The 12,603-nt window shown below is 43.4% G+C and overlaps 1 protein-coding gene across 19 annotated transcripts in view; it reads left to right on the plus strand.

Annotated features, from left to right (window-relative positions):
• The window catches only part of LOC105495139 (DAB adaptor protein 1), a 1,257,833-nt gene that overhangs the window by 1,189,861 nt on the left and 55,369 nt on the right, over nt 1-12,603 (plus strand). For all 19 annotated transcript variants that reach the window (XM_071092459.1, XM_071092472.1, XM_011764369.3 and 16 more), the window contains one exon: nt 1,548-1,607. In XM_071092459.1, coding sequence (XP_070948560.1) covers nt 1,548-1,607 — 60 coding nt within the window. The remainder of the gene's footprint in view (nt 1-1,547; nt 1,608-12,603) is intronic.

Below are 12,603 nucleotides of genomic sequence, written 5' to 3' on the forward strand. Positions count from 1 at the left end.
TGACGGACCTGTCTTGAGGATTGCATGAGAATGTGTATAAGACACAAATGTTTAGAATAGCGCCTGGCACATAGGAAGCACCCAGTCCATGTTAGCTCACATTATTAATAATAGATGTCTTGTTTGGCTACCAGAAAGAGCTGGGTTTGAACCTGGCCACTTACCAGCTTTGAAGATTTGGGCAAAGTCCCTAACATCTCTGAGCCCTACTTTCTCCTATTTAAAGTAGAGATGGTAATACCAATTTCTTAGAGTTGTTGCAAAGATTTTAAGTTAAATGAGATGAGAAGTGTCAAAGGGACCTATGGAATAAACTCAAATTCTTACTTCTTATAGAACAATGGTGTAGGTAGCTAGCTCAAGCCTAAAAGATACTTCTCCTTCACTATTCCCCACATTCCTCTATCATACGTTTACCATATGTCTCAGCAGACATTTACTGAGAGCCTACTGGGTGTTAGGCACTATGCCTGCTCTTAAGGAGCTCCCAATATGATGGAAAGAAAGGCATGTTGTCAGACCATTATAAAACCACTGCTGGCTGGGTCCTGCAATGGGAGTGTGAGCTAAGCTGTGACAGTTGCTGGGAAAGGAACAACTAATGAGTGCTTCCAATCTGGAATCTTTCAGTGAAAAACCCTTGGTTGACTCATTTGAAAAGTAGTCAACATATCCACTATTGTTAGTATCATAAGATGTGTTCATATATATTTTTATGATGTGTCAGTAACTGAAGTAATTCTTCTAACACATTTACAGTATTATGGTATGTAATAGTGTTGTGTATCTAATATCCGTTTTCTCACTTGGTCCTCAGAATAACCTGAGTAAGAGGCAGAGCTGATAGTAGTGAAGCTCGGAGGAGCTCAGTGACCTGCTCAGGCTGTCACAGTTAGCTCATAACACAGTGAGACCAGATGGATGAGGAAGGGAAGGGAGGAAGATGCAGATTAATGTTAAAAGCCCTCAAGATCTTCTGCATACTAGGCCCACACTTTCCATACCACTTGTGGGCCTTTTTCTTCCATGAAAACCTTCCATAATTATCAGATGGCTTGTGTATGATACCAATAGAAGATGTGCTTTGTGCTAGGATCTTGATATTTGCTATATTTTAAATAGCCTGGATCTCAGACTCAGCATTGAGCAGTTTAAGCTCAGCTACAAACTGTTTCTAATCACTTCGGGAGCAGTATAGCACCTCCCCGGGCCTCATTTTTGTCTAAGGAAATGAGGATTTTTTTTCAGAAGTCACGTGACTTCTGAAGCCTATACAGGTTTCTAGTCTTTGATTCTGCGAGGAGCCCGATAGCAGAGACGACCTATAAACCTTTGTTAAATGATGCCCACTCCCTCTCCCCATCTGATGCTCCTAAGGGAGGGAGACTGGCCTGATACTTTCACAGTTAGAGCAGGTTCCCGTGGGCTTGTCCTGGGGGCCATTCTCAGATACCCTTAACCAGCTTGCAGTTGAAGTCTGGTTGCTTTGTTCTTTGAAATTGGAGTACCAGAGTGTTTTGACTGTGCTGAATTTAATTTTTCCATAGGTTCCCACCAGCCAAAAGAAGGAAGGTGTTTATGATGTGCCAAAAAGTCAACCTGTAAGTGTAAGTACATCTCCTCTCTACTGCCAGGTTTCGGCGATCTGGATTCACACTGAGGCTATGTCTACAGCCTGTGGAAGGAGACCCTTCTCTTGGAATGAGTGTCATGGCCCCACGTGTTTCTGCTGGGGACTGCATGCTGGGGAATCTTCAGTGGGCCGGAGGAAGGAGACATGAGGCAGAAATGATAGCGCTGAGGAAAGGGTGCCAATCTGAATGAAGGTCTGGTCCCACGAGTGGGCGTGAGTTGAATCATGCAAACTGCTCTGTTTAAGGGCCTCAAGGTCCTAGGTATTCTAGGGCAAAAGTCTCCAGCCATGGTTTAGAAGAAGTAATTCTTCTAACACATTACAGTATTATGGTATCTAATAGTGTTGTGTATCTAATACCCATTTTCTCATTCGATCCTCAGAATAACCTAAGAGGCAGAGTTGATAGTGAAGCTCAGAGGAGCTCAGTGACCTGCTCAAGTGGAGGATAGTGTTTTTGTTTTAGAAAGAGAGCTGCCCATCTAATTTGAAAGTGGTTGAGAAGTTTCAAAGGGACAGTAGGAGAAGGGCTGGCCAGGAGAAGGGCTGGCCAGGGCCTTTGCGGTATACAAAAGTTCAGCCAGTGGGCGAAAATTTTGGAAAAGGTCATGTGCAGTGGGCTTGTGGAGAACCCAAGAGGCATACCACATTAAGGACAACAAGGTCCAGTGGATCTGGACCCCATGTGTTGGTGGGACTCCTGGGAGTCTGGGATAGAACCGTAAATTCCCAGCTCTGTGGTACTGCTCCAAACCACTGAAGTGCCCAGAACTCATATTTAGGACCTCCAACTGGCAGGCAGAAGGCAACTTCTATACATAATTCAGGCAGCTCTGGGGAGCCAGTGAAGGCTCTTGAGGAGGGAGGGGCCACATGTGACTTTACCACGGCCAAGGAACTAGCGTGTTCAGTCACTGTTGACCTCATTCATCTCAACAATGAGTGGACAGAGAAGGTGCTTTAAAGTCAGGTAGATCCTCAACAATGTCAGTTCTGTCCCTGACAGAACTGTTGTGAGGCTAAAATAGTTCTACCTGGAACACTGTTGTCTGTTCTGGACCCCACACTAAGAGAGAGATAAAGACACACCTGCATGTTTAACAATACGATTAACAAGGGGATGTGAAACTGCATTCCATGAGGAGCAGCTGAAGGACACAGAAATGTTTGGCCTGGATAAAAGAATCCATAATATAGATACGAAATGGGACTCCAAAGGCCACTGTATGGAAAAGGGATTACCTTGTTCTGTGTCAACCAAATCCTGGAACTGAGACTAGTGAGTGGCACTATAAGAAAGTCAATTTCAGTTCAAAGTGAGGCTGACCCTCCCATAGTCAGAGCTGCTCAGGTGCAGACCAGCTGACACCTCAGAGAGTGAGCTCACCATTCCTGGAGCTATGCAAGCAAGCCTTGCAGACCTCTTGTCAGAAAGATTACCAGGGCGATTCACACATTGCATAGGGAGATGGATAGGAGAGCTCTGGAGGTCCTTCCAAACCTGAGATTCTGCATTCTCCAAGTTGGGAGTCTTTCTGGTCTATTCTCATCCTTGCCCGCCCCCTTCTCCCTTTTCCTTTAGTGAAACTTATTTCTGATCAATGTCCATTTCTCTAACCCACTCTTCCAGGATCCTGAAACCACCATCCCCGACCTAAATATGGCTTCTGAAACCTATACGTATTAGTTTTCATGAAAAAGCATATCCAGATGCGGACCCGTTTTCAAAAACCCAAGTCTAGGGACCCTATTCTGTGTTGTGCTGCTCAGGGAAAAAGTAATTTTTCTCCCTGAGGCCTTTGCACCTCATCAGGCCCCCTTGTCACTGAGACATTGGCCTGCTCTTCGTGTTTCAATTTGGTTCATTCCCCATGATACCATTCTCTACAATTCAATTTGTGCCTGAATTGCCACACTTGCCCCTAACAGGTTTAGATATGTAAGGAAACATGCTCCAGTTGCTGCCTTGGTTTTTGTGAATTTATTAATTGGCCACACCGTCTCTATGCTTAATAGTTCCAGAAAAAAAAAAAAAAAATCGAAGCTCTTTTGCCTGAGATACACAGGCAGGCTGCCTGCAGGTCCCCTCTCCAGCCTATGTGTCTAGTCTACTTCCTTCTGGTCCAGCCCTACTGAAATCTTTTTGTGTTTGTTTGTTTTACCCCTCCCCACTCTCTCTGCAGCCTTCCCCCAGCATTCCAACTTTACTTCAAACTTTGTGTTCTCAGGGGGACTTTCTGGACTTTCCCTCTGAACAACAGCAGCAGATCACTCCTACCTTTGTGCCTTCATTCCTCTGTCAATAGTATTTCTTCCCTGTTACTTCCTTGAATGTGCTGGGGTCCTTGTATTACCAGATGCAAGCCCATGGCCTGGTATATGAAAGCCAGGTGCAACATAGCTGCTTTAGGAACATTTAATAAATATATGAAGGCTGGGCCTGGTGGCTCAGGCCTGTAATTCCAGCACTTTGGGAGGCAGAGGCAGGCAGATCATGAAGTCAGCCTGGCCAGCATGGTGAAACCCTGTCTCTACTAAAAATACAAAACATTAGCTGGGCATGGTGACGTGTGCCTGTAATCCCAGCTACTCAGGAGGCTGAGGCAGGAAAATTGCCTGAACCCAGGAGGCGGAGGTTGCAGTGAGCCGAGATCACGCTACTGCACCTGGGCGACAGAGTAAAACTCCGTCTCAAATAAAATAAAATAATAAATATATGAATGACTCTATCTGTAGAAGGAATTTATGAAAATCCCTGGTAGAATTAAGAAAGACCCTGTATTTCTGACTCCAAAATAATCATTAAGGAAATGCACTAGAAATTTTCCTTGCAAAATATCTGGGCTGCCTGAATGGCATGCAGTGGCTCCCAACCCGCCATTCTCTCAGAGTACTAGAACCAACTGATGGTAATGATGACTTTTCCATGAGCTATTTTCAACATTTTCGAAAGCCTAAGAGAGGTAAGAAGTAAAAACCTCAGGTTATTGTATAGAGACAGGTGGCTGCAGTTGGAATCTGCGCTCCTTCTCTTCCTACCTGTGAGACTTTTGATACATTTCCTTGCCTCAGAGACTCAGTTTTCTTTTTTACCAAAAAAGATGATTGAACGTAATTAGAGGACAGAGTAGTATATGTATTGGAAAGTTGATCCCACTTGCCTAAGCCTCCCAGAGGTGATACCAAATACCACACACCCCTCCCTGCTCTGGGATCTGCCTGCCTTCCAGGCTTCCCAGAGTAGACCTGCCTCTCTGATGAACACACTCTCCCTACAGTACCTCTGTACTCTGAAAACCCTTGCCTCTCACTGTTTACTCCTTCACTACCTTTCCCTTAGCCATAAAGACAAATACAAGAGATAACTCAATTAGTGTATGTTAAGCAGCTTCCAGAAAGTCATGAGACTTCCACAAGTTTCCCGTAAGACGAGAAACTGCCCAGTGGCCTGTTCCACCTGGTTTCATTTTTTCTAGGTTCCACCTAGTTTCATTTTTCTCAGGTTTAGGTCTGCACAGAGCCTGGTCTCCAGAGTGAGATCTGGGTGTAGTTCTTACCACAGCCACTTCCTGAGAGTCCCTGAGCTGCTTTTTGCATCTCTGATCCTCTATGCTATTATCTACAAAAAGAAAATAATACTACCTTTGCTTTGTTTGGAGGATTAAAGGAGACATGTATGCAAAACCCTTAACAGAAGATGTGAATTACGTAGCATGAGAACATATCCACATGTTGCTATTTCAGGCAGTGCTCTAGCAAACACTTCTCACTGAGCCAGGGATTGGCAGCTATTCTAGGGGATTACACACCCTCTCTGGGAAGCCTTCCTTACCCCAAATAGAGTATTCAATCTCTCTGGGCTACCTCTAATACTTCTCTTTGCAATGATCCTAATGGATTGTCATTTTCTTTTAACATATTCATGTGAACCATTGGACTTTGAGTTCCTCGAAAACCTTGGCAGAGATCACATCTCATGCAGCTTTGTAATCTCAGCACCTAGCATGGTGCCTGAAATATACTTCCCATTGAGGACTGTGGTAGTAACCTAAGCTATGAGAGATACCAGGGTTTGAATCCTGGCTTCATTACTGGCTATGTGACCTTGAGTGCGTCCTTTGCTCTATTCAGTCTTTGGCCTTCTCAGCTATATAATGGTGACGTGAAAACCAAATTCACTGAGTTCTGAGAGTTTAGATTAATAACAGTGATTACTCAGTGTGCATTGGCAATTACTAGACACTTACTAAATGTTTTGTTACACTGAACTACTCACCAGGAGTTGTCACTTTTACTCCATACCTCCTTGCATTGCGAGTCCATTGAGGACAGGAATCATATCATTCATGTCCTGATTACACTGAGCATCAGCACAGAGCAGCTGCTCAAGTGGTAAGTGAATGAATAAAAATAAAGGAACAAATGAATCCCTGTGTAAGGAATGAATGAATAAGTGAATGCCTATAGACTCAAAGCTCATCTATTGTCCATTAAGTTCTTTTTCCTTCTGGGGCCAAAGACACTGTGTCAAACTAAGACAGTGTTGATTCTCAAAGAAGCCCTCTTGCCCGGCCCTTCTTGCACTTTGCATTTAACCATTCTTGCCCTGTTCCACCTGCAGCCTCCATAAATATGCATTGTTTTTTTTTTGTTTGTTTTCATAGCTTGGATCACCAAGCAGACAGGTGGCCTTCTGAACACAAACCCACACACTCACGCACCTGCATTCACTCCCCTCCTACATCAGGAACTCAGCATCAGGCAAAGCCACAATATCTTGCTTCCTTGGCAGGGTTATTTTTGATTTTTGTTTTTTCATCCAACCTAGGGTTTGATTTTTTTTCCTTCTAGGGCCCTATGGAAAGTGTTTAAAGTTATTAAAACTCTTTAAGTTTTCTGAAGAGGGGCCTGTAACTTATAAACTATTAGGGACACAATCTGATAGAATTAAGAATCAGTAGGCCGGGCGCGGTGGCTCACACCTATAATCCCAGCACTTTGGGAGGCCAAGGCAGGCGGATCACGAGGTCAGGAGATCGAGAGCATCCTGGCTAACATGGTGAAATCCCATCTCTACTAAAAAATACAAAAAAATTACCTGGGCGTGGTGGCAGGCACCTGTAGTCCCAGCTACTCGGGAGGCTGAGGCAGAAGAATGGCGTGAAACCGGGAGACAGAGCTTGCAGTGAGCCTGGATAGCCCACTGCACTCCAGCCTGGGCAACAGAGCAAGATTCCATCTTAAAAAAAAAAAAAAAAAAAAGAATCAGTACAGTCCTTCTACTCCAAAATCCCTGTAACTATTTGCATGTCACAGAAGGCTGGAGAAAGGATTTGGGCCCAGTGAATCTGCCAGATACTTGTCTAAAAACCACGAAAATTTTTGGATTTTAAGAGCATATCAGTTACATCCCTTGCCGTGTCTTAGATGATATGCAATTAGAGATGGCAGTTACATAGTCCACTTCTCAAACTACATTTAGCTACAGACTTTCTTTGTAAAAATTAAAATTTTATGTGACAATATAATATATAAGAGAGACAGGCAAAAAGAGGAGTCCTATGCACTATCCACAGTCTGTATATGAAATCACTACTGAATTACGATAATCAACTGTTGAAATATAAAATACACTTTCTTCTCTGACCGCATTGTTTTGTTATTTGTTGCCTTCTCTACTTTTGGCTGTTATCTGGGGAGATGCATCATTCCAGCGGACAGCCCATTTAGGAACCTGGCCTCCGAATTTCATGACCCTCATCCCTTGAATCTTTTCACTCAGAACAGCCTTAGTGACCTCAGACCCTCAGGAGCCCCTCCTTTCTCTCACCATGAGCCTCTGTTCATCCTTTTCTTCCACTCCAGTACTCTCGCTGAACTTTTTCTTGGTTCAACATTCAAAATCCAGTTAAAATGTTATTTTCGGTCTTCAGCTTTCCTTGAGTCCCAAGGGAAATTGCTTTTTTGAATATATTTCTGCTGAACTTTTTTTTTTTTCCTTTGAGACAGTCTCGCTCTGTTGCCCAGACTAGAGTGCAGTGGCATGATCTTGATTCACTACAGCCTCCACTTCCCAGATTCAAGCGATTTTCCCACCTCAGCTTCCCAAGTAACTGGGATTGCAGGTGTGCACCACTAAGCCTGGCTAATTTTAGTATTTTTAGTGGAGGTGGGGTTTCACCATGTTGGCCAGGCTGGTCTCAGACTCCTGACCTCAGGTGATTCACCTGCCTCAGCCTCCAAAATTGCTGGGATTACAGGTGTGAGCCACCATGCCCAGCCCACTTCTGCTGAACTTCTAACCACCAATTTGAAATTTGTTTTCTTTTCTTTTTATCTTTTTCTTTTCTTTTTTTTTTTTTTTTTTTTTTTGAGACAGGCTTTTACTCTGTCACCCAGGCTGACGTGCAATGTTGCAGTCATAGCTCACTGTATCCTTGAACTCCTGTGCTCAAGTGATCCTCCTGCCTCAGCTTACCCAGTAGCTAGGACTACAGGCATGCACCACCATGCCCGGCAAATTGTTGTTTTTTTTTGTTTGTTTTTTTTTTTTAAAGATGAGGACTTGCTATGTTGCCCACTCTGGTCTTGAATTCCTGGCCTGAAGCAATCCTCCCACCTTGGTCTCCCAAAGCACTGGGATTATAGGCATGAGCCACTCCACCTGGCTTCTAACCACATTTTATTGTGGTTATCATGAAGCAGTATTTTCTAATGGTTCAAAATATGGGCTTTGGCATCAGAACAACTTGGATTTGACTCCCAGCTTTACCATTTTCTAGCTTTGTGAATTTGAGTACTTAAGTTAGTCCCTCCAAGTCTTTATGTCCTCATCTGTAAAATGGAATTAATGTTAGTGCCTACCTTAGAGTTTTTGTGTAAAGACTAAATGTGTAAAGACTAAATGAGCTAAAGTATGTGAATGAGCTCAGTGCAATGAGAATTCAATCACTGTGGGCTGTTATTCAGTTTCTTTCCCATACTTCTCTGTAAGATCCTAGAGGACAGGATCCACTTCTATCTAGACTGCCTCTAAGGTAACCCCTGAGATTTCCAACCTCTCTGAGATATTTATGGTGGACCTTCTCCCCAGAAAAAAAAATAATGTATGCCTGAATAAATTTTTGTAGGACTTAAAGCCAACAGGATCCCTCAACCTCTGTCTTAGAACCTCAGTCAGCAGCTCATCATCACTCTTCCATCAACAGAGATAAATCAGTAACATGGCAAATTGAAAGTTACAGAGCATTCCAGAGTAGAGTCTTAGGGCAGAAGTTAGAATTTTCTGTTTCTTATTGATCTCCTTTACCTCAGTGAATCAACTGATGAGTGCAAAGTTTTGTTTAGTTGAGCTAGGGCCCACGTATAGATGGAAAGCTGGTTCCATCTCTTTACTTTCCTCCTTCTTATTCACTCATTCTTGCCCTAGTTTTCACCCTTCTTGACCTGTTGAACCAGGATGCTCAGCTGTGGTTATCATCCCTTTTTTGGACTTCTTTCTCAAATAACAGATTTGGATGCTTTTCGTTGTGTATTTTAATTTGGACCTGTGATGTCTCTGTCTTTCTAGCAGATTTGTTCTCAAGGTCATGCTATGCTTCTCTCCTGCACCCTTTCCTAGGAATTCTGAGCCAATATAAGGATTAATCCTACCCACTCCTAGAAATATACATTTCATCTACTTTTCTGGTCAAGGCAGCTGGAAGCTTGGCACAGGGGCTAACTTCTCTTGTGACTGTAAACACATAGGTACATTTTTATGTCAGGGTGTCTGAAATCCAACAGCATAAATGCTTGCTGAGAGGAAACACTAGCTGGCTGGAGAGACACGGAGATTTTAGAAAGGAGGGAATAAATTGAGCAAAGCCTTGAAGGATGAGCAAGATTTGAACAAGCAAAGGAGAAATGGAAGTACCTTCTGGGCGATCACTGAGGCTGCTGAGTCTATACTTCCTCCACTCAGCAGTGCTCAGAGCTGATTAATTTACCACCAATTTCCATCTCAAGGAGCTGGGAAATACACGTAGTCTTTGTTTCTTCGGGCTGATAATGCTGGACATGTTCTTTAGGCAGATATCCCAACTTTTTTGTGACTGTTAAAAATGCACATTCCTGGCTGGCACGGTGGCTCATGCCTGTAATCCCAGCACTTTGGGAGGCCAAGATGGGCGGATCATGAAGTCAGGAGATTGAGACTATCCTGGCTAACACGGTGAAACCCCGTCTCCACTAAAAATACAAAAAATTAGCCGGGCGTGGTGGCAGGCGCCTGTAGTCCCAGCTATTTGGGAGGCTGAGGCAGGAGAATGGCGTGAACCCAGGAGGCAGAGCTTGCAGTAAGCCGAGATCACGCCACTGCACTCCAGCCTAGGTGACAGAGCAAGACTCTGTCTCAAAAAAAAAAAAAAAAAAATCACATTCCTGAGTGGAGAGGAAGGTGTCTGCTAAGTGTCCCATTACTGCATTCATTATTTAGTGCTTTTAGCACCCTGTTAGCCATTGAACATGATTCAGGTCCCACAGTGGGACTGCGAATAGAGCATTACATTCCCAGGGCCACTCAAGTGCCTATTTCAGACTCCAGCACACCCTATAACACTGAACTTGGTGGAACTTAACCTTCACAGACCTTCACAGACAACTGTTTCAATGACAGACCTTAACCTTAGTGCAAATTATGTCATTTTCACGTGAGAAATACCACTTTTCCCCTCTCTTTATTCCCCCATGTAATATTCTTATGACTGAAAAAGATATTTTATCCTTCACCTTGTAATTTTCCAGTTTCAAAGCCTTTTATATAGTTGTATGAGGCATAAAAGACTTTCTAATTATCAGTAATAACCAGTCAGTCAATTCTAGCAGAAATTTTTTTGACCTTCAAAAGACTTTCTTAGGCCGGGCATGGTGGCTCATGCCTATAATCCCAACACTTTGTGAGACCAAGGTGGGCGGATCACCTGAGGTCAGGAGTTCAAGACCAGCCTGGCCAACATGGCGAAACCCTGTCTCTACAAAAATACAAAAATTAGCCGGGTGTGGTGGCACACTTCTGTAGTCCCAGCTACTCAGGAGTCTGAGGCAGGAGAATCACTTGAACCCAGGAGATGGAGGTTTCAGTGAGCTGAGATCATGCCACTGCACTCCAGCCTGGGCGATAGAGTGATTACTCACTGTTTCTAGAGTTTTTATAATGAGCACCTCATGAGGCCCAGCACTCCCCAGCTAGCTGTGAGCATCTCTCTCCTTTAGACTGAGTTCCAAGCGGACATGCCCATGTCTAAGTCATCCCTGAAACCTCCCTCTGTCTGGCACACTGCTTTCTTCATCCTAGATGTTGAACCCCAGAGAACAAATCTAATGAACCCCAGAGAACAAATCTAATGAAAGCCACTCACCTCTGACGTTTAGAAAGATTCTCATTCTGCCTCCCTGCATCCCATCCTGCAACCACCCTGTCCCCCAGCAATCAGTATTTCGTTGACTTTCCTTGCCTTAGATTTAATTCATTTTCCCTGCTGCACGTGTCAGAAGCTTCAGTCCATTAATGTGAAGAATTGCAAGAATTTTCTGGACAACTGTTCCCTACTCCCCCTGCCCACAACTCCCATCTTTTATGGCAAATAAATTTTCATTCACAATTGCGCAGTTGGTTTTTCCTTTAGTTTGAAATCTGGACCAAGATGTTGGATAATTGGATTAAATCTTGTCTGAACGTTTGTCAGTTTCACTTCCTCATTAAGCACCACATTGTAGAGAAATTATCATTATTGCAATGCAGTTAACATAGATGTCACACAAGAGGAGGTTGTACTGAAGTGAGGGAAGGGAATTTGAATCCATACATTCCCACGAATGAAATACAAGGTTGCCCCTTTTGATGTTTCTTAGATGAGCTTTCTTTTAGCCATACTTAACAAACATTGTCCTGAGATAGAATCCTGAATTTCTAGTCTTGGAGTTAATAGCAACATTAAAAAGAGGTTATTTGGTTTTGCCTCTCCTCCAATGCAAGAATCCCTCAAGAATATTTTTGATAGGTGTGAATGAACATTGCTGATTATTGGGCTTGAGCTCACATACCTACAATGACAGGCCTTCATTACTTTTGTAACCCCAGAGCTCCAGTTGCTAGAAACCCTTATTTTATTTGCGTTCCCTTACAATTTCTATTTATTCATTTATTCCTCCATTGGGCAAACATTTACTAAAAACCTGTGCCCTACCAGACAGCATTCTCTTCACTAGGGATATAAAGATAGGCTGCTTAAGAGTTGTCATGGTCTCAAGAAGATAGACCTATAAAAATAATTGTGATTCATGTAATCAAGGGTGTGAGAGGCTGTGTACAAGATGCTATGAGAGCATAGTGTGGGAGCAGTAAACTTTGCCTGAAGGAGTTTAATGAGGTCTTCACACAGGGTATACAGCTTGAATAGAATCTTAAAAGATGGTGGGAGTTTGTCTCTGGAGAAAGGGTGGAACAGTATTCAGGAAGAAGGAACTGAATGTTTAAAAGCATGGAAATGTAGAAAAGCCTGTCATATTGTAGTGGCTACTGACTAAGTCTGAGGTGGCAGGACCACAGGATGCCTCCATGGGAGCAGGAGATGAGGATGCCGAGGGAAGCCCCCAGTGAGCACAGGGTCTGAAATGTGGTGCTGAGAAGCTGGGAGCTGTTAGGAAGTCACGGATGCTTTCAGGTGATAGAATGACAACATCAGTGTTGCATTTCTCAGTGTACCTCTGGTGGCCTGTGGCAGGTGGCTTGGCAGGTGATACCATTAAGAAGCTAATGGAATTATCTAAGTGTATCCATTCAGAATAGAGTCAGAAAAACAGAGCCCATGCCAGGTAGTTTAATAGAGAGGATCTAATATGAGGAACTAGTTACAAAGGTGTTAGAAGAGCGGAAAAACCAAACAAAGGACAGCAGAGCAACCCAGATTAGTAATTATCAGTAGTGGCTA

Source organism: Macaca nemestrina, chromosome 1 (assembly GCF_043159975.1).
Source record: "Macaca nemestrina isolate mMacNem1 chromosome 1, mMacNem.hap1, whole genome shotgun sequence".
Classification (NCBI taxonomy): Eukaryota; Metazoa; Chordata; class Mammalia; order Primates; family Cercopithecidae; genus Macaca; species Macaca nemestrina.